The sequence below is a fragment of the Erinaceus europaeus genome, chromosome 3, assembly GCF_950295315.1.
Source record: "Erinaceus europaeus chromosome 3, mEriEur2.1, whole genome shotgun sequence".
In the NCBI taxonomy this organism is placed as follows: Eukaryota; Metazoa; Chordata; class Mammalia; order Eulipotyphla; family Erinaceidae; genus Erinaceus; species Erinaceus europaeus.
In genome coordinates this window covers 53,870,513-53,895,951 of record NC_080164.1, presented here as the reverse complement: position 1 = coordinate 53,895,951, position 25,439 = coordinate 53,870,513, and the positions used below count along the sequence as shown (strand labels likewise).

At 34.3% G+C, this 25,439-nt stretch overlaps 1 protein-coding gene across 7 annotated transcripts in view; it reads left to right on the top strand.

The window, feature by feature from the left end:
• Positions 1–25,439, top strand: part of EHBP1 (EH domain binding protein 1) — a 406,607-nt gene that overhangs the window by 273,436 nt on the left and 107,732 nt on the right. For all 7 annotated transcript variants that reach the window (XM_060187205.1, XM_060187206.1, XM_007539625.3 and 4 more), the window contains 3 exons: positions 18,269–18,447; positions 19,005–19,053; positions 23,351–24,244. In XM_060187205.1, the coding sequence (XP_060043188.1) occupies positions 18,269–18,447; positions 19,005–19,053; positions 23,351–24,244 (1,122 nt within the window). The remainder of the gene's footprint in view (positions 1–18,268; positions 18,448–19,004; positions 19,054–23,350; positions 24,245–25,439) is intronic.

The following is a 25,439-nucleotide window of genomic DNA, read 5'->3' as shown; positions in this document are numbered from 1 at the left end:
CCTGTAAAAAAATGTAAAAGAATTCTTAAGAGAAGCAGAAATTGTGTTAATCCAGTTATTTAGTACTTTAATCTTTCCATTGTTTTTTGAAAAAATATATATTAATATGGTCTATAAAAATTAAGCCAGATGTTATATTAAATTAACTTATACTGTACCAACTCAGAGTTTATTTTAAAATTTTAAATTTCCCCCAGATTGTCAATGTTGAGAACTGAATACACAAATTCATCTTTTTGCCTTTTGTAACCTGTACATTCAGTGAGCAAAGTGACTAAATAGAGCCAAGGGAAAGGTAGGAATAACCTGCTAATTACCTACACAAATTAAAGAATGAATAAAGTAGTTAAAATTATTAAGTTGGTTCATGACTACACAAATTTGTAAAATTCATTATACTATATGCTTTAAGAGGAGGAAATTTATTTTGTATAAATCATTCTTTCATGAATCTAGCTCTTAAAACTATGAGAAAAAATTAAGTTGAATAGGAAAGGTCAAGCCAACATTGTAATATCATAAAATCTGTATTATATTAATAATTTGTTCATAAACTATACTCATAATTGACTAACATTACCTATGTCCAGTTTGACCATAATTTGAAGAAAAGTGGATTAAACAGTGTAATTATAAAACATGTTAATATGTGATTTATTATGTTGAATATGTTATATGTAAATTAAATGTGTCCCTTGGATATGCACTTCTTCTTAATTGTTATTTCTAGATAAGTTTTTTCTGTTATTTATGTTCTCTATGAGGATATATAACATAAGACAGCACACTGACCACTTGACATTTGCCAATATCACTGTCTACAAATAATAATATTAAATATTGTGATAGTATCTATCTTTTATAGATACCTAGTAGATACTATATAACCATAAACCAAAATACAAACAATATTTTTGAGTTGGTTTCAAATTTCATTTGGAAAAAATAAATGCTTATAATATTTTTAAAATATGCAAAGAAATGTTCTTTGACAATGGATAAGGAAGTTTAATTAGCCCAACCAGGTGTTAAAATAGCTATGTACTGGTAAAAGCAGTAGGTGGGTTACTTAAGTAGAATGTCATTAGCTCTTCCAGACACATATATATATTTACATAGTGATTTAAATATAAGTTGTTGAAAGCATCTCAGAATAATGAAATAGTAGGCAGGAAACTTTGTTAGCACAATAATTAGAAACTTTGGAAAAAAAATAAATTAAAACAGTTAATAAAAGATAAAAAAACAAGTTTATTAAAGAAGATAAGCATAGTACTTACCAGATCTCTAAAGAGAAAATAAGTTTATAACTGAAAATTATTATGAAAGAGAAGGTGGATAGTTTAGATTATATAAAAATCAAAATTAAGGGAGTCGGGTGGTAGCGCAGCGGGTTAAGCACATGTGGTGCAAAGCTCAAGGGCCAGTGTGAGGATCCCGGTTTGACCACCTGGCTTCACAGGAGGTGAAGCAGGTCTGCAGGTGTCTGTCTTTATCTGTCTTTATCTCCCCCTCTCTGTCTTCCCCTCCTCTCTCCATTTCTCTCTATCCTATCTAACAACTACAACAACTACAACAACAATGAAAAACAACAAGGGCAATAAAAAGGGAAAATAAATATAAAAAAATTTTTAAAAAATCAAAATTAAATGACTAACATTATATAGAGCGATAGGTCAGGAAGATGTATTGCCATGAAATGGGAAAAGGGAAACCTAATAGTTGTATTACTTATATGTCATTAAAGAAAGAACTAAGTGACTGATAGCCATAATTCAGGCTCAGCTCTAATTCTAAATTTCACATATTCTTCTAGCATCAATACTGTGTTTTTTGTTTTTTGTTTTAATGCTATACAGCAGGGATAGGGGAACCTTTTTTCTGCCACGGGCCATTGGATCTGTAATGGGCCAACATCATTTGGACTCATACAAAATTATACACTTAAAATCTTACACTTAAAAAATTAACACTTAATGAGCTCCAGTTGCTTTAGCAGGTTCAGACCAAATGATTTCACAGTTTGTATACATACCACAGGGTGGACATTCCCCAACCCTGCTATACAAGTCTTGTGAATATGATTCATTTCTTTGTATCGAAAAACATGGAAAAATATATCATGATCTTTTTAACAACCATATATATGAGTAATTCTTTAAATGTAGAGTATCCTTTCCGATCATAACACAGAAGTTGTCAGAATTGATGTAGAAAACAAGACTCAAGTTTATTTTGTTTATAGGAGACTTTAGATCAAAAGATACAAATAGATTTTTTTAAAAGGTGGGGAAAATAGTATATTCTATACCAATTTCCTACCCATTTTTCAAAGCACAGCTAAGGCGTGATCTGCTCTGTTGAGGTTGGCATTGACATTTTCCCTCCACTTTCGTTTACATAATGTGGAATGGTTATCTAGATACATAATTTCCTATCAGCAATAATAATCTTTTGGTTTCTCTTTTGTTAGAATGAAGCTCACAAAAAAATCTCTGTCATCTTTAAAACCCCACTCACAGTTAATGTTTGTAGGATATATTGAAGTTAACTGCCAAATATCATGAGGTCTTCTTTATAAGATTTTAAAGTATAATTGGATATAAGTAAAGTATATGTGTAGTTTCTCTGGGGTCTCCTTATTAATACTTAAAAAGTTTTTGTATAAACAATTTTAGGCTCAGTGTTATTTGGACCTGACAGTGTTTACAGGACCCAACTATCTAGGTCTAAGTGGAATACTACAAAACTCTGGATCTACTTCCCTTGGCCACATTGCTTAATTTTTTTCTTGTCTGATTTTTATTACTAAAAATGATTTTATTTAGGGCCAGGCAATGACATACCTGCTTAAGTGCATAAATTACAGTGCACAAGGACACAGGCTCAAGCCCCTGGTTCCCACCTACAGGGGGGAGCTTCATGAGTGGTGAAACAGGGCTGCAGGTGTCTTTCTGACTCTCCCTCTTTACCTCTCCCTACCCTCTCAATTTCTCTCTGTATCTATCCATTAAGAAATAAAGTATTTTTTCTTGGATGGACCTTGAAAAAATCATGTTGAGTGAAATAAGTCAGAAACAGAAGGATGAATATGGGATGATCTCACTCTCAGGCAGAAGTTGAAAAACAAGATCAGAAAAGAAAACACAAGTAGAACCTGAAATGGAATTGGCGTATTGCACCAAAGTAAAAGACTCTGGGGTGGCTGGGTGAGGAGAATACAGGTCCATGAAGGATGATAAATGACATAGTGGGGGTTATATTGTTAAATGGGAAACTGGGGAATGTTATGCATGTACAGACTATTGTGTTTACTGTTGAATATAAAACATTAATTCCCCAGTAAAGAAATAAATTTTTTAAAAAAAGAAATAAAGTATTTTTTAAAAGATTATTTGCATTTACTGTAATTTTGTGTTAAAAAATTTAGAATAATCAATCATTTCTTATCACTTCAAATTGTATGACCACACTTCAGACGCCCCTCCCAACAAAAGTTCACTGATTCTATCTGAGAATCCATTTTTTCCTTCCACACCCCCACATAATAAGTTGGTTTTTTTTTTAATCAGAGCATTGCTCAACTCTAGTTTATGGGAGTCTCTTTACATAAACCACTATGCTATCTACCCCCACCCAAGTCCTACAGATCCTAAAAACTTGTCCTTTATCTTTGCTTCCTCCTTTGTTTTATTCCTTTACTCCATATGAGAGTGAGCATTCCATATTTTAATTTTACATAACTTCCTTTATTATTTCTTATAGGACTAGTTTATGGTAGTGAACCCCATTAACTGTTGCTGATCTAGAAAGCTCTTCATCTATCCTTCAAGCCTTATTGATAACCTATCTGAATATCTTGGGTAGATTTCCTTCTCTGTTAAAAAAAATTTGAATATGTCCTGCCAATTCTTTCTGCCCTTAGGTGTTGAGCTGGAGACAAAGTTTACTAAGTAGATCATGTGCCTTCCCATGTACAGACTAGGTATGAGACTTGGTACCACTTGGGTGGTACCATGATGTCAGAGGAAGCTCTGATCCTATGGCATCTCTCCCTGTGTGCCTCTGAATGAAAATACATCCCTGGAAGTGGTGGAATCTCTCGTGCATGAGGCCTTAGCTCTCATACATAAAATGACAAGATAAACAACTGCATACTCTTTTAATAGAAATAACATTTTATGAGAAATTACTATAATATTCAGAGAAAATTTTCCTTTTATATATATTTTCCCTTTTGTTGCCCTTGTTGTTTTATTGTTGCTGTAATTATTATTGTTGTTATTGATGATGTTGTTGAATAGGACAGAGAGAAATGGAGTGGGGAGGGGAAGGCAGAAAGGGGAAGAGAAAGATAGACACCTGCAGATGTGCTTCACCACCTGTGAAGCGACTCTCCTGCAGGTGGGGAGATGGCGGCTCGAACCGGGATCCTTACGCCAGTCCTTGGCGCTTAACCCACTGTGCTATGGCCTAATTCCCAAAATTTCTTAATAAAGACAATGATAGTCCCCTATTTTACCAGACACTTATCATTTAACTTAGTGAGAGACAACAGATTCATAGAACAACTTCAACATTTAGTCTATGTAATATTCTTTGAAGTGTTTAAACAAAATCTGACTTTATTTATATATGTAGTTAAACACATAAAAAGAATTTCACAAACTTTTCAAATAATTGAATATTGTCTTAAATAGGACACCAAAACTCATATGTGATAGTTTGTTACTTAGTATGAATCTGAAAAAAAAGAAAATCTGTTCTATCTTGAATTTTCAAATGGACATTTTATTGTTTTAAAATATTATTTGACTTGGAAAATACTTTTCCCCTAAAATAATAAAGCTCTTTCTTTTTTAAAAAATATTTTATTTATTTTTAATTGTATAGGGACCAAGAGAAACCCTCAGGAAAGACGGAGATAGTGAGGGAGAAAGACAGAGATACCTGCAGCACTGTTTAACCACTTATGAAGCTTTTTCCCCCTGTAGGAAAGGACCAGGGGCTTGAACCAGGATCCTTGTTCACTGTAACATGTGCATTCAACCAGGTGGACCCCCATCCAGTATACCATGATCTTTCAACTGTTGTCATATTTGACTGTATAATATAAAAATGTGTTAATATCACTAGCAGTCTTGACACAGTCCTTATCTTTTCTTTACTTCTTTTATACATGACCCTAATGCCACCTTCTCTGTTCTGCATTGTCATTGGATATATTTGGCCATGGTTCTGCTATTTTTTTTTATGATTTTTAAAAATATATTCTTTATTTACCTATTTCCTTTTTGTTGCCCTTCTTGTTTTTATTGTTGTAGTTATTGTTGTTGTTATTTGATGTCATCGTTGTTGCATAGGACAGAGAGAAATGGAGAGAGGAGGGGTGACAGAGACGGGGATAGAAAGATAGACACCTGCAGACCTGCTTCACCGCTTGTGAAGCGACTCCCCTGCAGGTGGGGAGCTGGGGGCTTGAACTGGGATCCTTCTGGATCCTTGCACTTCACACCACATAAGCTTAACCCACTGCGCTACCACCCAACTCCCCGTGGTTCTGCTATTATATTTCATAATGTGCTTTTAACTTTTCCTTTAAAAATGTTTACTGTAAGAGTTCTCTTTCGTGATCCGGGGGGTGGCGCAATGATAGAGCTTTGGACTCTCAAGCATGAGGTCCCGAGTTCAGTCCCCAGCAGCACATGTGCCAGAGTGATGTCTGGTTCCTTCTCTCTCCTCCTGTCTTTCTAATAAATAAATAAAATCTTTTTTAAAAAAAATTTTCTTTCTGTTGTGATAACATACATATATGTATATTTGTTGTGATAATTTGGAAAGCTTAATTAGCATGATCCCATTATATATAACTTGCAGTTACATACATCTTATAGTTTAGATTAAAAAATAAATAAAAGGATTTTCTTTTCTGCTTCTCACTATATTACCTGTAGATGATTTTCAAACTCTGGGGAAACCACTGGCTTTATTACACCTGTAGCCTTCTTTTGTTGCTGTGAAATCACATGTATATGACATATTTATTCAAAAAAGCACATAAAATATAATACAAAGCTGAACAAATCATATTTAGTGAATACCACAAGAATTAAAACTTTGCTAATGTTCCAGAAACTAGCTGCTTTTGTTTCCTTTCCATAGCCTAACTAGAATGATTTTTTTTTTTTTTAGTAATAACTCTGCCTTAACATTGCAATTTTATGTACAAATCCTTAAAGTACGGAGTTTAATTTTGTCTTTTTTCACTTTAAAGAAAGGGCATCATATTATGGGTTTGTATGGCTTTTTACCTGTGTCCTTTTGTGTAGTGGTTTGTTTAGGATTAAACATATGTTTGTCATCCCCTCTATGTGTGTGATCTGAACAGACTATAACTTTTAAAAGTCTGTCTTATTGTTGATGAACATTTGGATTATTTTCCAATTTTAGACTATAACTTTTAAAAGTCTGTCTTATTGTTGATGAACATTTGGATTATTTTCCAATTTTGAAAATTGTAAGCAGTACTGCTATGAACATTTTTGAACTTGTATTCTATTCTGTATAAACATGGATTTCTGTAGGATAGAAAGCAGGGAATTGTTGGGTCATAGGATATGCACAACTTTAAATTCTCCATAGTAGATGATGCCAGGGTTTTTCTACCCTCTTTTTAAAAGCTCCCTTTGCTCCACATCCTTGCCAACATTTGGTATTTTAAATTTCATTAAAGTTTAATTTTATTTTAATCAAAAGACTTTGATTTAGCCTTTCTGGCAGAAAATGTGCTGTTGTGCCTTGTATAGTTGTCTGAATTATAATGTGATAGAGCCAAATTTTGTGTTTACTGGATATTTGGATGTTTTTAAAAATACTCTTAATTTTTATGTGAGAGAGGACAGAACAATTATTAGTTCTGGTATATGTGACACCAACGGATCAAACTTGGGACCTCACAGATGCATATCTTCTGCCCTGCTACTGATCTTTGCAACCCTGAATTTCTTTTGTGAAATGCACATTCAATTTTTCTCCCCCGTGCTTTTCTTCTTTTTTACCTTTTTAAACTGATTTCTTAGAGTTTCCTTTTAAAATATGTTCTGCTATTAAGCTCACTCTCTTACTCTGTTTTTCCATCTCCCATAAATATCCATATTTCCAGGTTTTCTTCATCTTGTAGAAGGACAGAAAATATACTAGTTGAAAGTAGTAATAGCTGTAGGTATGACTTAGAAGGAAGTAATGGCAGGACATAGAAAAAAGGAACAAAAAAATATATATATATGTAGATATATGTAGATAGATAAATGTAAATGTAAAGTTAGCCCATATCTGTGATTTTGGGGCAACTATTGAAGTTTCTGCTGGAGGGAGATGGAGACACAGAACACTGGTGCTAGAAACTATATGGATTTATACCCCTATTTTATAATTTTGTAAATCATTAAATAACTAACAAATATAAAAGACATTTTTAAATATTTATTTTATTTATTCCCATTTGTTGCCCTTGTTGTTTTATTGTTGTAGTTATTATTGTTGTTGTTGTTGGATAGGACAGAGAGAAATGGAGAGAGAAGGGGAAGACAGAGAGGAGGAGAGAAGGATAGACACCTGCAGACCTGCTTCACCGCCTGTGAAGCGACTCCCCTGCAGGTGGGGAGACGGGGTTCGAACCGGGATCCTTATGCCGGTCCTTGTGCTTTGCGCCACCTGTGCTTAACCCGCTGTGCTACAGCCCGACTCCCAAAAGAAAAATTTTTTAAATCTGCCTTTTTTTTTTTTTTTTTTTTTTTTTTTTTTTTTACCAGAGCACTGTTCAGCTCTGGTTTATGGTGGTGCAGGGGATTGAACCTGGGACTTTGGAGCCTCAGGCATGAGAGTCTCTTTGCATAACCATTATGCTATCTACCCCTGCAGAAAGAAAATTTTTTAGATGGTGGTGGGTGTGGTGTGAAACTATACAGTGATGGGAGTCGGGTGGTACCACAGCGGGTTAAGCACAGGTGGCGCAAAGCGCAAGGACCAGAGTAAGGATCTCGGTTCGAGCCCCCAGCTCCCCACCTGCAGCAGAGTCAGTCACTTCACAGGCGATGAAGCAGGTCTGCAGGTGTCTGTCTTTCTCTCCCCCTCTCTGTCTTCCCCTCCTCTCTCCATTTCTCTCTGTCCTATCCAACAATGACAACAATAATAATAACTACAACAATAAAACAACAAGGGCGACAAAAGGGAATAAATAAATATTTTTAAAAAGAAATTATACAGTGTAATCTTATAATCTTGTAGCATACTATTAATCACAAATGAAAAAATGGGATATTTTAAAAAATTTTAAAAGAAAGTAAAAATAATAGCATTAGAGTATCAGGTATACAACACTATTTTAGTTCCCATGAGCTTTTCAGTTGTAGTGTTACAAGATTAGGTGGGTAAAGCAGATTCCTCAAAACACACACATTTGGTTACAATTACCAGGCTAAAAAAGTGAATTTGTGACCGCCCATGTTTCAGTACGTATCTGTAATTTAATTAAAAAAATTTTTTTTTAGTGATTTAGCAGGGGCACAATTCCATACAGTTCCCAACATCAGAGTTCTGTGTCCCATCCCCTCATTGGAAGCTTCCCTATTCTTTATCCCGCTCTAGAAGTATGGACCAAAACTCTTTATAGGGTGAAGAAAGTGGAAGGTTTGGCTTCTGTAATTGCTTCTCTGCTGAACATGGATGTTAGCAGGTTGATTCATACCCCCAGCTTGTTTCTGTCTTACCCTGATGATATAAAGCAAATTGTTCAATAAAGCAGCAGCCAAAGGTGAGAATAAGGCAAATGAAACTAGAGGTCTTTGTATGGGAGGAAGCTGGGAAGTCTTTTTTAGGTATGTTTCATGTGGCCCATGACTTTAGTGATTTTTGCCTGAGCCTGATAGCTATCATGCAGGTGGACAAAAGTATTGTCTGAGAAAATTGTGTCAGAGTTAAAAATAGGACTAGAATACAGCAGAAAATATGAGAAGAATATATATATATACCATTAACTGTTAACCCCATCAGTCTGACCCAGGACCCATGTTTATTCCTATTTAGCACTGGAGCCTGTGTAACCTCTGAGTCCTTGTCAGTCTAGGCTCATAGTCCATGGTCACAGGTAGAAGCATTCTAGGCTGCACTCATTTCAGGGCCAGTCATTCTCAAGTGGCATAGTAGGTTCAGAAAATGGGGCAGTCCCTACAGTTGCTGCTCTACAGTGAGGGCAAGATCCTGTAGAGGCCCACAAGAGGGCTTATGATGACATTCCTAATGGAAGTGACTAGTAATGGTACAGAAGGCCCATTATATCAATGTGGGAATCCAAGGATCCCCTGACGAGGGGGGCATTTATAATTTATTGACAGACTTCCAAGTCTCGATATAGTTCATCATGCAGGGATAATTTTTTACAATAAATAATGTCTGGTAACAAAATTTATAATTCACGTTGAAACATTGGTAAAAGATAAACTCAAACTTATTTTCATGTGATAACAATGTTTAAAATCTCTTGGTTGACCCAGACAAACTATTCTTTTTTCAAACATAGGTCTTCTGGGATTGGGGGATAGCATAATAGTAATGCAAAAATTTTTCCATGTCTGATGTTCAGATATCTCAGCTTAAATTCCCAGTACTGGGTGGTGACAAACCTGGTTGAACACACAAAATATAGTGCACAAGGATCTAGGTTCAAGTCCCAGATCCTGCCTGCAGGGGGAAGCTTCATGAGTGATGAAGTAGTGCTGTAGGAGTTTCTCTTTCTCTCTATCTCCCCCTCTTCTTTCAATTTCTCTCTGTCCTACAAAATTAAATTAAATTTAAAAAAGAAATAATAAATCCACAGTACCACCATAAGCCAGAGCTGAGTAGCATTCTTGTCATAATAAAGTAAATATAAAAATTAGGTCTTCTAAGTTCATGAATGTGGTGTATTAGTTTATCACTTTAGGTCTCCATTATTTTCTGACAGTAAAGCCTCATGGTTTTCTTTATTTATTACAGGGAATCATGTATATTATTTATAGGTTTATCCTTTAGTATTTTTTTTTCCAAATTAATGGTCTTTAAGTGTGCATATACATGTGCATACACATCTTGGTGTTCTGTTTTTTTTCATTAACTTTATTTTTAATTTTTTTATCATCTTTATTTATTGCATACAGACAGCCAGAAATTTAGAGGGGTGGGGGAGTTGACAGAAAACACTGTTTTACTACAGCTTTCCCCTTGCAGGTGGGGACTGGGGGTTTGAATCCAGTTCCGTTTGCATTGTAACATGTGCTCAACCAGGTGTGCCACCAACCCGCCCCCCCCCACCTTTTTTTTTTTAATATGTCTTGAAAACCATGGTTCCTGTTTTCTAGGGATTTTTTTAGATTTCTTTGTATTTTTGATATAAATTTTTAGGAATTTTCTTACCTTGTTTTTCCCTCGAATCACACAATCTCTCATCTACCCAACAATAGGTATCAGCAAAACACTGTCACTCCCAACTTAGGTTCTTTTCTACTATCCATCAGAACACTAAAGCCCTCCATCCCCCTAGGCTTGCCCAGAATTCTTTGCTTTGGGGCAATACACCAAACCTAGTCAAAATTTCACTATAGTTCTCAAAATGTGTGTGTGTGGGGGTCGTTACCAATTTTTTTCTTTGAAAGTTCATTTGCATTTTTCATCTATGATCCAGATGTGAGCAAAACCACATAGTAGTTGTCCTTTATCTCTTAATTCATTTAGCATAGTCACCTCCAGTTCCATTGAAAAGAAAATGTATCAAAAAGAATCAGAAAAGTGGAGATAGAAGTGTTTTTGAACTTTTTTTTATCAATTTATTGGGGTGCTAGTGTTTTACAGAATAGTTGTTGACAGGTGGGTAAATTTTTTCATCTCCCCATGATAGGTATCTGTAAAACACTCTGACACCCAACTTAGATATTTTCTTCCATTATGCATCAACACCCCAACACACCTGATCTTTCCCTATCCTCCTTCCCTAGAGCCCTTTACTCTGGTGCAATACACCAAATGCAGTCCAAATTTTACTTTTTTGTTTCCCCTTTCTGTTCTTTTTTGTTAAGTTCTGCCTACAAATGAGATCATTGTGTATACATCCTTCTCATTTTGGCTTATCTCACTTAATGTGATTCCTTTAAGCTCCATCCAATATGAGGTGAAAAAAAAGTGACTTCATTATTCCAAACAGTTGAGTAGTAAGTATTCCACTGTGTTTACATACCAACCACAACTTTCTTAGCCACTCATCTGTTGTTGGGTACCTGGGTTGCTTCCAAATGCGCTATTACAAATTGTCCTGCTATAAACATGGGTTTACAGAAATCTCTGGGTAGATGTGTTTTTTCTTTAGGATATATCCCTAGGAAAGGGACTTGCTGGATAATAGGGTAGGTCCATTTCCAGCATTCTAAGAATTCTCTAGACCAATTTACATTCCCACCAACAGTGTAGAAGAATTCCTTTACTCTACAATTTTTCCAATATTTATCATTTCTGTCCTTTCTGATATGTGGTATTGTCACAGGAGTGAAGTATCTCATTGTTGTCTTTATTTGCATTTCTCTAATAATTAGTGGCTTTGAGTGTTTTTCATATGACTGTTGCCTCTTTGGGTCTCTTCTTTGGTGAATATTCTGTCCATATTCTCTTTCCACTTTTTGTTGGGTTTTGTCTTGTTTTGTTTTTACCGAGTTTGCAAAAATAAACCAAAGGGACTACATCAGGTTGAAAAACTTATGCATGGCAAAAGGAACCACTACCCAATAGAGACACATGGAGTGGAAGAAGATATTTATATGCTGTACATCAGACAAAAGGTTAACTACCAACATATATAAAGATGTGAAAGTTCTTGTTCTCATTGCTTCTGTTGTTTTAAGCTCAACAAATATTAAGCTTTAATCACTTACAATAATAGATTCCCAGAAACAGCAATGGGAAGACCAAAATAACCTACAATTTTAGCAATGATAGTGTATATGCCATTGCTCTGGATTTAATTGATTCTGGCTCTAGGCTTAGCCAGTAATTGAAAATCCAATAATGCGGGTTCTATTAGAATATTACAGTTTATGAACTGTTTGGATCAATTGCCTTTTTGTATAGTTTAATATACACTAGGAAGTGATCTTAGTTCTGAAAAAAGGTAGAAAGTTAACTATGACAGTAACTAGTTGACCAGGTAATCACACTTTCTACTGAGGTTCTAAAATTGCATTATCTTGAAATGGGAAATGTGTGTTCTTTAACAGCACAGGATTTGTAGTGAGATCACATTGTTAAGGATTCTATTTCCTAACTGTAATTTCATCTCAAAAGAGTATGAGGATTAAATGAGCTAATTCATGTTTATGTAAAGGTCTCAAGGGTCATTGTGTGTGGGATATAATAGGTACTCAGAACATACTTTATGAAGTGATAAAAATGTAGGTATTTTTGTAGTGAGAATTTATCATAGTATAACTGTTGCCAAGAGCTACTACTAACCAAGACTTCTAACATTTCATATGAGAGATGACAAGTGAGCTTAATTTTACAGGTAGAATAGAATTGTAGCACTTCTATTGGGGACAGAAGGTACTCCAAATGCAGGTGACAGTCTGTATGATCATACTGGAAGTGAAGATATGGGTACTAACTGGGGCTGCATAAAATGGCATGTTACTGGAGAGAAAATACATAGGGGAAAGACTTGGGAGTCAGTGCTCAGAGGTATTTTGACATGTTGTATATTCCTGGGATCCATGAAAGACTTTGATGTTTTAAGAAAATTGTTGCTAGTGTAATGAGATCTAGAAAGAAAGAAGACATGTATGGAGTATTTTGCAAAAAACCGGGAAAAGGTAGACTACAAAATATTATAAGAATAAAGTAAAAATTGCCCATGAATTCATTAGTATGGGATGGTAAGTGAAGGAAGAGTTCAAGTTGATTCTGAGATAGTTAAGTCTGGATAATTGGAACAATAGCAGTATCATTTGCAAACATAATGAAAATGAAGTCGGTTGTATAGAAAGATTATAATTATGGTTTTGAACATATTGAGTTTGAAATTTATATGGCAGACAGGATAGCCAGCTAGAAATGTCAACTTGAGATAGTTTGGACTATAAATGTATATATATTTGAGAATCATCTGCATGGAAGTGACAGTTTGAATACTGAGAGTGAATAAGCTCAATGTGTGGAAAGAGAAGACTGTTTAGAGCAATACCTAGAGAAATGTCTGCCTATATCAATATAAGAAAGGGAGATGGCAAAAAGAAAATGCCAGCTATAGTCAGAGAATTGAAAATTTTTGTAGCTATTAAGAGTTAGGAAGTTTTGTGAACTTATTTAGACAAAGATTATTGCTATTGTTAGCAAGCAAAACAGTGGATTTACTCCCTCTAATATGCCATGTTAACAGAAATAGCACAAAATTTCTTTATATTAGGACATGAAACTATTAATAAAGCAGTGTGTCAAGTTTTCAGACTTTCCTTTCTTCTGTCACAATTAGCTGATAACTAACTGAAGTTCCTAGCTGTACAAAGAATGGTATATTTTTGTACAAACGGAATATTGATGGAAACAGAACATAATGGTTCACCTAATGTAATAAACTATGATAATTCAGACCATAAAGTTACAATTTGAAAGGTGTTGGGAAATATTTATCACTTTGAAAAAGAAAAAAAATGAAATATCTGTGCTTTTCTTTCCCAATCTGTTAGAGATACTTTATGCATATGATCATTGCAAAAGATACAAAAAAAGTTTTCAATATTTTTGTTTTCTTTTTTTTTTAATATTTATTTTATTTATTTATTCCCTTTTGTTGCCCTTGTTGTTTTATTGTTGTAGTTATTATTGTTGTTGTCGTCATTGTTGGATAGGACAGAGAGAAATGGAGAGAGGAGGGGAAGACAGAGAGGAGGAGAGAAAGATAGACACCTACAGACCTGCTTCACCGCCTGTGAAGCTACTCCCCTGCAGGTGGGGAGCCGGGGTTCGAACCGGTATCTTTATGCCGGTCCTTGTGCTTTGCGCCACCTGCGCTTAACCCGTTGCGCTACAGCCCGACTCCCCAATATTTTTGTTTTCTTAATTAAAATAGTTTTAACTTCATACCAGGGCTAGAGCTTAAGGCTTCACACATGTGAAAGCTGGCATCTGCCACAATGTCACCTTCCCTACTCTAAGAAAGAATTTATAAAGAGTTGTATCATGATTATCTTCTAATTCTTTGTTTACAAAAAAAATTATGAAGAGACTTATGATGTTTTAATTTCCCTGTAAGTCCTGAAAAATATAATTAAAGGACTTGAAAAATGCACTGATAATAGTAATAATAATCACAATGAACATTTACTGGGTAGTTACTGTATGTTGGAGTGTTTTGCTCACTTTTATTCATTTGACAGTATTTACTGGGTGATTACTATATATTACCAGTAACTGATGTGTACACTTGAGACAGATAGTAAATAAAATAAAATCCCTGCCCTTATAGCCATTTTATTTAGTAAGGATAGACAGTTGTTTAATGAATAAGCATATTTTGGTAATAGCCAAAATAAAGTACAGGTATCATTAGAAAATGATAAATACTAGAATGGAACAAGAACAAGGTAAAGGATGTTACAAGTGCTGGGTTACAGTTGGGAGATGAAGATAAGATTGCATTTTTACATAATATGGCCAAACTAGGCCTAATGTGGGATGAGAGAAGACTGTAAGAAAACAGAACAAAGGTACTAAAGTGGGACCAAATCTGCTGCATTGAAGGAGCAGCAGTGAGGTCAGTATGATTCAGTGATCCTAAAGGAGTGGTAATGATGGTAATCTGCAGGAGGTAGTAGATGTTACTACAACAGCACTGTGAGATAGGTAGCACTACAATCCCCATTTTATAGCTGAAGAAACTGGGGCATAGAGAAGTTTAAAATAATTAGAATCTGTATTTCCCAAGAAGCAAGGAGTTTTGTACTGGTATGTACAAAAACATTTCAAAATGGTTTAACTAATTATTTTTGGGAGCCTCCCCCCACAAAAATATTAAATGAAAGGTCTTTTGTTGTTGTTCTTTGACCAGGGCTTCACCAGTCACAGCTCAGCTGATTTTTGTAAACAAAGACAGTGAGAGAGGGAAAGACACTACAACACCAGAGCTTCCTTCAGTGTAGTGGTGCTCTTTTCTTAAGCACTACCCAAATGAACTAACTATCTTACAGCCCAGGTCATTATTTCTTTGGTGGATGACTCATTGAACATTGACTCTACTTCATTTTCTTTTTCTCTGCAACTGACATGATCATTTATAGGGCTTATAATTTCATCAAAGTTTCTTCAGTTACATATGACTTTTTTTCTTGGCAGTGCAGTATGCATTCCTACAAGATGTTTAATACCAAGCTTTTACATTAGGGCAAAGTAGTTTAGTTCAAGCCTTTTCACATTAAGCCTTTGTAGAAATAAGACTATAGTCATAATCATAATAAAGTGATATGCTTTCCTTCATTCTTAAATATAGACAATTATTCTGCATTATAACATTGAAATAAATTAATATAGTGGTAACTATAGATTATGGCCAGTGTACATGCTATCAATGCTTGCAAGGGTATCAAGTGTCTTACAATATAATTTGATGTAGAAAACATTTTAATAAAGATAAACATTTAAATAATAGAAAAAAATCTAAAAAAATGTGTTTGTGCTGAGTTCATTAATCCTCTAGCTAAACTACAAATTACTCCACAGTCCATTTCCAAGCTAAATGGCTAGAAGGGCTTGAAAATCACTGTGAAAAAGCATCATTAAGCAAGTGTGTGTGTGTGTGTGTGTGTGTGTGTGTGTGTGTGTGTGTGTCTACTTGTGCATGCTCAATCTCATAGTCCCAGACTGCCTTTTTTTTTTAAGATTTTATTTATTTATTAATGAGAAAGATAAGAGGAGAGAGAGAAAAAACCAGGCATCACTCTGGTACATGTGCTACAGAAGATTGAACTCAGGACTTCATACTTGAGAGTCTTAAGGCTTTATCCACTGTGCCACCTCCCAGACCAGCCCAGGCTGATTTTTCATTCAGATAGAGAAACAGTTGGAGGAGGAGACACCACAGCACCAGGCTTCACCTCATACCACTGTAGCATTCCCCATGTGCTGCTGGAACTTGAACTTGGGCCCCTAAAAAAGATATGTATTAATCCCATGGGGAAATGGGGGAGACTAGGGTGACTATTTCACTGCCCTTGGCTACTTTTTTTTTAATATGATAAAGAAAGAGATAGTAAGAGAGACACCACAACTTCCTGTGGTGCCAGAGAAAGAACCTGGGCCTAGTTTTGGCAAAACACACATCGTACATGAGAGCTGTCTCTCTGGACCAGTAGATCATTTTAAATAAACAACTAAAAGGAATTGTTACTCTGCAATCCAAAAAGACAATATTGTTTCCTATGGGGCACAATGGATAGAAATGGAATTGATTACACTTAACAAAATAAATAAAGAAATAAAAGACAACTACAGGATGCTTTCACTCATGTGGAGTCTATAGAACTGAAACATGAAATTGCAAGAAGAAAAAAAAAACCAGAAGCAAGTAAACTGTTTCTAAGATTTTGTGAGAACTATGGTGGTGGTAATTGTTGGGAGGATGGGGGCACAGAACTTCGGTGATGGGTGTGGTATGGAAACATCATGTAATTTTTGGTCTTATAGTTCACTATTGGTCACAATTTTTAAAATGGCTTGAAAAAAGGGGGTTCTTTATTCTAAAGTAAATACTGTAATATATTAGAAATAATTTTTTACTTCTTGGTGCTAAAATCTGTCCAAATTTGTGGGTTTATATGACATGAATTTTTTAGCATTTACTTAAAAGAACAGCACTTTGCTATATTCATAGTTGTTTATATAACATTTTGTTTATCTGACATTTCCTTTAAAAACAAATAATTATGACCTATGTTTCCTGGGTTGTTTGTTTGCCATCAGGTTATTGCTGGGTCTTAGTGCCGAATCTACAGCTCCCCGCAGCCATTTTTGCCTCCCCCTTTCTATTTTATTTGATAGAGCAGAGAAATATTGAGTGGGAAGGAAGGGGGAGATAGAAAGGAGAGAGAAGCAAATTCAAATTATATTCTATAGTGTATTGTTTGTGCCAACACCTGACTTCTTATAATTCTAAAACTGTCTTACCATTGTTAAATTTTCAGTATATTTTAATATGATTATCATTGTACTACCTATGATGCATATATGTTCACTGTATTTTTTTAAAAGTTTCTATGAGTGGTCCAGGAGGTGGCGCAGTGGCTAAGGCACTTGACTGTCAAGCATGAGGTCCTGAGTTCGATCCCTGGCAGCACATGTACGAGAGTGATGGCTGGTTCTTTCTCTCCTCCTATCTTTCTCATGAATAAATAAATACATTTAAAAAGAAAAGTTTCTATGATTGGGGATCAGGCGGTGGCGCAATGGGTTAAGCGCACGTGGCGCAAAGTGCAGGAACTGGTGTAAGGATCCCGGTTGGAGCCTCTGGCTCCCCACCTTTAGGGGAGCCGCTTCACAGGCAGTGAAGCAGGTCTGCAGGTGTCAGTCTTTCTCTCCTCATTTCTGTCTTCCCCTCTTCTCTCCATTTCTCTCTGTCCTATCCAACAGCGAACGACATCAACAACTATAGCCACAACAAGGCTACAACAACAAGGGCAACAAAGGGGGGGAAATGGCCTCCAGGAGCAGTGGATTCATGGTGCAGGCACTGAGCCCCAACAATAACCCAAAAAAAAAGTTACTATGATTATGATAATTTCTCTACTAACAATTTATACTGAAATTAGATTTCAAAATACATTATTTTCACCCTTGTCAGAAACAAACTACATTTGTATATGATTGCATTTGGAAAAAAAATAGGTTGTAAGAGTTAAACAGTTCTTTAAGTATTTAAATACTTTAACATAATGTTTCCATCAGTATGATTCTTGGCCTGTTCTTATGTATAAGTTTAAAATCTTGCATATCTAAATCTTTGTCAGGCAGATGCCATAGGCTAAAACTTAATAGCTTTTAAAATTCATTCTTCTTCTCGGAGGTTACATTTGTCTTGAATTGACAGTTTTGAAGGACCTAAATTGACATCAAAGAATTCAGATTGTCTAGGTGGGTCAATTAATGTTAATTTTCATCTTACATTAGGTTATTTTCATGTTTTTCTTTTTTTCCTTTTCTCTAGCCAAGTCCTTTACCAAGTCCTATTTTGGGGCGAAAGCCAAATGCCAGTCAGTCATTGCTCGTCTGGTGCAAAGAAGTTACAAAAAACTATCGAGGAGTGAAAATCACCAACTTTACTACATCATGGAGAAATGGTTTATCTTTTTGTGCAATATTACATCACTTTAGACCAGATTTAATGTAAGTAGAGACACTTTACATCCCCAATATTTTAAGTAATTAAAAAATAATAAAACAATTTGACACATGTCCTAAAATGCTTGATTTTAATATTTTTTATACTGCTTGCTTTTTGAGAGAAGGAATGAGTAGTAGGAAGAAAAAATTCCTCTTCTTGAGGCCTACCAGCAGCTTTCTCTTTTCAAAATAGATGATTTTTCTCTTTATTCTCATTCAAAGAACTGACTTCAAATTATTATGAAAATTGGTTTCAGAACATATTGAGATCAATATATCTGTAACTCTTTATATATTGACAACAGGGAATTAATTGCCTCATAGTAAATTTGGTTTTCATGGTTAGTGTCTGATCAACTGCTTTTACTTCTCTTTTGGGGAAAAACTTTGGGCAAGGAAACATGTCATCTCTAATATTTGTTAATTTTCCACACTTATTATTGCTAGTGAAATTGCTATTTATACTTTAATATTATTGAATATCAATTTTTTAGATTGAGTTTATTTTTAAAACAACTTGTTAAATATTGTATTACCTACTGTGCCATTTTATCCCTCAGTGACTACAAATCTCTGAATCCTCAGGATATTAAAGAGAACAACAAAAAGGTAAGAATTGCCAAAGAAAAGTACATAATAATTTTAAGGTTATGCTGTGAAGTCTCAATGGCAGCTCATAGAAGGTTTTCTGCTTCAAATAATTTGCATGGTTTTCTCTAGTTTGTTAGGACCTTTAATGATCACAAGTCCCAGACTGATACCCAATTATTGTGTGTGTATGTGTAGATATAGATATGCTTCATTAACTTCTGAAAAAACTCTTAAGCAAATTGCTTTTATTCAAGATATCGCTATTAAATAGTGTATCGGAAGCTGTTGTTGCATAAACTCTCATGAATCTAGAAAAATCTATTGGTCAGGATACAGACAGAAACCTAGTGGGTATGAAGAAAGAATGTACCGGTTTCTATATGTAAAAAAGATATGAACATAACATCCTCTTTTCATTTTCTGAAAAAAATAATTTTTTTTCTTATAATTAGTTAATATACTGAGGTCAGAACTTCCTAACTGGTGCTTCCTAACTGGTAGAGAGGAGTATTGAACCTTTTAGAACCTTCAGGGTAGCTTTACAAAACTGAGATGCTAAAGACTCCTCTGGGCCAGTGAACTGTGATTGCAAACTGTTTTAACTATTTACCCTTGTGTTATAGTGTAGCATTACAGTTTATATGCACTGAACATAAAAATGAGGGAAGCACCTAACAACATAAAGTATGTATTTCTCTGTGCTGAATTTAGCTCTTTAACTGAAAAGCTAATGAAATATATTGTCTTAGAACAAAAGTTCTTAACCTGAGAAGTATAAATATTGAATTCAGGAGTTCCTTGAACATGACTAGGGGAAAAAATACATATACATATATATATATATATATTTGCCTCTATGGTTATCACTGGGTCTCAGTGCTGGCACTACAAATTCACTGCTCCTGGCAAACTTTTTTTTTTTTTTTTCATTTTATTGGATAGGACAGAGAGGAACTGAAAGGAATGGAGGAGATAGGGAGAGAGAAAGATCTTACAGATCTGCTTCACTACTTGTGAAGCTTCTTCTCTGCAGGTGGGGATCCGGGTCTTGCGCATGTCTTTGCAGTTCGACTATATGCACTTAACAAGGTGCACCACTGCCTGGCCCCCATATTTTTATTCTTTAATTGAATTATGAGAAAAACTACAGTATATATTAGCCATTCCTGAAACCTTGTCACCTTTAGATTTTCAGATCACTTTATTACAGTTGTAAATATCTACAAATACTTTTTCAGCTCATCACTTCATCAGATTACATTGGTTAATACATTCATAAAAAGCACATATATCATATATAAAACTACTGTGCTTGTCAACTGTAAACCATTAATCCCCCATAAAGAAATTTTTTAAAAAGCACATATATTACTGGTTTTTCAAATTGTTTTAGTAGCATTTACATAGTTATATTTTAATAACCTTTGTCTAACGTTTCTTATTCAAATTAGATTGTCACCTGACATTTTTAAAATCTATACAAAATTTTATTTAAATTGATAAAAGTTAAGTAATGGTAAGAATTTAAATCAAAATAATTTTTACTTTAATTGCTTTCTATAACAGTAAGTGTTTGCTTCCACAAACTTTTAAAATTTCTTTTCTTTATAAATGCGTGCTGTTGACATTAAAGAAATAACTTTTTAAATTATCGATTTTGTAATTGTAATATGCTATCCCAAAAAGGCTATAGTAAAAAATCAGCCCTAGGGCCAACAAAATGACTTACTTGGTAAGTGCACTTCTGTGCTAAGTGTGCAACCCAAGTTCAAACACCAGCTTCTTCTACATGGAAAGAAACTTCAGTGATATTTCTCTCTCTTTCTCCCTTCCTTCCTTCCTTCCTTCCTCTTTCTTCCGCCTTTTCTCTCTTTCGTTCTCCCTTTCTCTCTCTTTCCTTTTTTCTTCTATATTTATTAATAAAAAAATAAGAAGAAGTTTGGAGCAGTGAAACCCTGATATGACCCCCCCCCCCAGAGTAGTATATTTTCATTATGGAAATCCCCTTTCTTGTGGTCACGCTACAAATTAAATTATCCTCATGAATTATATCTGGTGTGATTTTTGAAGCATTTGTCTCTCAAAGTGAACTGTTTTGTTTTTCATAGGTCAAATTATATCACTATATGTGACATTGTTTACATGCATGCTCTCTCTTTTGAATGACATACTAAGCTAACTTAAATGTAGATAAACAATATAAAATAAACTATAATTATTTTTGTAAAATGAATCTTTCAAATTAATGCTTGAAATTTTGAAGAGGAAACAATTTTATATAGCTCTGTACTTTTTAACGGTTTAGAAATTTTCATTTTTTAGGATCTCAATAATGATGAGCAGACCTTGGGTTTGCATGACATTACATAAAGAGGAATATATATTACAATTTTTTCTGATTTTGATCTTTCGGGGTAGATATTCATGGCTTTTTGAAAGAGTTTTAATTTACATGATCCTGTTCATTGTACAATTCAATAAATACTTGTAGTTATACAATCTTTTCATCATTTTGCAACTTCTTACCTGACCTATGTTGCATATCAGTTGCTACTTGCATATTTATTTAAAACTTCATGCTGTCCTTCCCAGTAACCTCATCTGCCTCTGATTGGACTTAGAGCCTCACAAGAAACAGTGCCTGTGTTTTAACTTCCATGCAGATGCATAACATAACTCACAGTAACTCCTCCTTACCAATTAAATAACATCTAGAAATGAATAAGACAATTTTCTTTAAAACTCTTTTTCTACACACAAACAGCTAAGAAGACAGTAGTAGGTGATTGACCAAAGCAGAAGGGGATAAACTATGGAAAATTGTTTTAATAAGTCTTGACCTCACAAAAAATCTAGTTTGTTTAAAAAAAAATGTAATACAATTAATGTGCATAAAAGGAATTGCTGCATAAAGCAAAACATTAGCAGGAGATTCTCCAAAAGGAAACTAATCATTTCCCCAGGTCTGTAAAAAGTACTGAATAAAAAAAAAATGGTATTTACCTGTGACATTTGATCTTAACCAATATGTCAGTGTTTAGATAATTGGGAAATGTTTAAAAAACTGCCTGTGGTGCTTTTCCTGATGGCCTGCAATTGATGTCTGTCAGTCAAGTTGTCAGGACACAAAAAGAGGAAAATGACTGTAATTTTCCTAAAACGTAAAACAGCAAACAGGCCTCTACATGCACACCAATTGAGGCATTTTCTTTAGTAAATATTTTCAGATACCTATATTATGAAACATAAAGCTTTTGAAAATTCAAGAAGTTTTAAAGTTTTAAAGAAGTTTTAAATTGCCATTTATTTTTCATTTTCTTCTTACCTATTTTACGCTTATTAAACTACAGGAAAAAAATAGGACACAAGGATTGAATTAGAAAGTAGAAATACACATCTTAGCCTGTAAGTGCAAAAGATGGGCACCTTCTGAATTATTACAGAATTTCCTTACCTTTCTTTTAAATAAAACTTAGTTGTGAGCCTTAAAAAGCTATGTATTTTTCATTCTAAAATGAGAATACTAGAGAGTCCTTACTTTGGCCAAGAGTATATCTAAACCTTTAGTCAGACATTTAGTGCTTCCTGGCAACACAGTACTATTTTCAAGGGTTAGTTCAGGATACAGATAATTAATTGTAAATTGAGAAACAGCTTTGATTCTTCCAAACTAGAAAAACCTGATATACCACAGTCATTTAAAGGCTAACAAAAACAATACAATGCAGCCTTACATTCTCAAGTAGTCTGTACTACTCAAAACATTTCATTCTTTCCAGGATGGATGAGGTGAAAATGAAATGACTTTTCTCATTATGAAAATCTGTCGTAATTGGTCATTTAAAAAAAAAAATCTGTATTTGTAGGCTAAATAGCACTTATTTGTATTTTATACCTGATAATCACAAGGTTCATTTTTTGACAACACCTAGCTATACTTTTTCTTCGCAAATCACTGCAATTATATAACTATAAAAAAGAGTATAGGGAAGCTGTAACTCCAGCTTGATTACTGTATTTTATACCTTGATTTTTTTATCTTAAAAACTGATTCTAAGATTTTTTTGTTTATTTTAGCTTTCAGTTTTGATTATTTCCTTTATTGGAAAAGAGTATTACAGTTATTAGTTAATAAAAACATTTCTCTTGCCTCTACCCTACCTTTACAAATTTCTGACTTGGAATTTTGTTCTGTTTATGTGGCTCGATGTAGGTACTGTAAATTTCATCTCAACAAGAAGAAATAATTGTGTTTATTTTTAAAATGTGGAGATGGAATATGTCATTATATTCTTTGTTTTTTCTGTCTTTGAAGGCGTATGATGGATTTGCCAGCTTAGGAATTTCCCGGTTGTTGGAACCTTCTGATATGGTTTTATTAGCAATTCCTGACAAACTAACTGTTATGACTTATCTCTATCAAATAAGAGCACATTTCAGCGGCCAAGAACTAAATGTTGTGCAGATAGAGGAAAATAGTAGTAAAAGCACATATAAAGTTGGAAACTATGAAACAGATACAAACAGTTCTGTTGATCAAGAAAAATTTTATGCAGAGCTAAGTGATCTGAAACCAGAGCCTGAACTGCAACAGCCTACCTGTGGAGCAGTAGACTTCTTATCACAAGATGACTCTGTATTTGTAAATGATAGTGGGGTTGGAGAGTCAGAAAGTGAACATCAGACTCCTGATGATCACCTTAGTCCAGGCACAGCCTCCCCTTACTGTCGCAGGACTAAAAGTGACACAGAACCCCAAAAGTCCCAACAGAGCTCGGGAAGGACTTCAGCATCTGATGACCCTGGAATATGTTACAATACAGATTCAACTCATGCACAAGTTTTGTTAGGCAAGAAAAAACTATTGAAAGCTGAAACTTTAGAATTAAATGACATGTATATTAATGATAAGAAGAAAGATGTGTCTTCATTCTATATTTGTAAGGAGACAGATGAGCAAAAGCTTCAGACTCAAGATAGTAGTAACTTGGAACAAGAAGAACTACATAATTCCTTTGAATGCAAATCAGATCCTGAATCACCTATCAAAAAACCAAGCTTATCTCCCACATCTAAACTTGGGTACTCGTACAGTAGAGATGCAGACCTTACAAAGAAAAAACGTACTTCCCTGAGGCAAACAGAATCTGATCCAGATGCTGATAGAACCACTTTAAATCTTACAGATCATTCTGCAAAAACATTGCAGGTAAGAGACTTATAATGATAACTTGTATTATTAGAAAGTAGCTATTCTGCAGTTTCCTACCCTTATATATTTAGAAGGCATCTAAAAATATTTCAGATAATTAAAGGCAATATATAGTTTCCTATAAGAGAAAAACCTGAAATAGAAAACACTTGTTTATTTTTTTCACTTGTGTATTTATTTAAAGTTTACAATATATTTTTTTAAGTCTGCAGATTAATCCTTTATTCTAAATCACGGAGTAAAGAATTTTAACTTTTCAAATCAAAATATTAACATAGGAAAACAATATTTAAGTAAGAATTAATCAAATATTTCATATTCCTTGTAATAAAAATATTCTGAAAATGCATAATTATTGTTTGTTTAACACACTTTCTTTGGATCTGGGAAATTTCTGAACAGTAAATGTTCACTTTGTATGCTTAAGGTCACAGGTTCAATCCCCAGCACTATATGACAGCAACAGACAAAATAAGTCAGAGATCCCTGGATTTTTGAGCTCTTTCTATCCAGTATCCTCAGATTTTTTTAATTGCACTTTAATGGTATTTTCTGTTCCTTCATTACATATAATTAAAAATCCCTCACAGGTAGAACTTAAGATACAAGAAATGAATGAGACACACAATGTGAAAATTGGACTAGATGTAGTCTATTACAGCTAAACTAAGGATTGGGGTCTTGGGTAGGGTGGGGCCAGAGATAAAAAGGAGTTGAAAGAATGTTGGGAACACTCAGCACAGTAGTGAAAGAGGACTTAAGTTGGTGGTGGAGAGATTAAAAATGGCATCTGTCTGACAACTGTTCTATAAATCATTATTTTCCTATTAAAATTATTTGAAAGGAAAAAGAAAACCTCAGTAACATCCAAGTTCTTCTCATGAGGAGAATATGGTAAAGATTTGACCTTAAGACATTTGTTGTATTAATTTTATACTTAATTGAAAAAACTCTTAAGAACAATTTCATTAACCATATAGCATGTTTATGTGTATGAGAAAAAGAATTTCTAAGCAAAATACTTTTTAAGCTAGAACCAATTTAAAATCTGGTTTTCTACATCACTTTTTGTTTTAGAATTATCAGTGTTTTTGTTTTCCGCACATTTCTGTTCTCTGTTATCAGAAGCATAATGTTACAGCTGTGGTTCTTAAATTATGATCTGAGGTCCTCTGAGATGTTCCAATAGAAA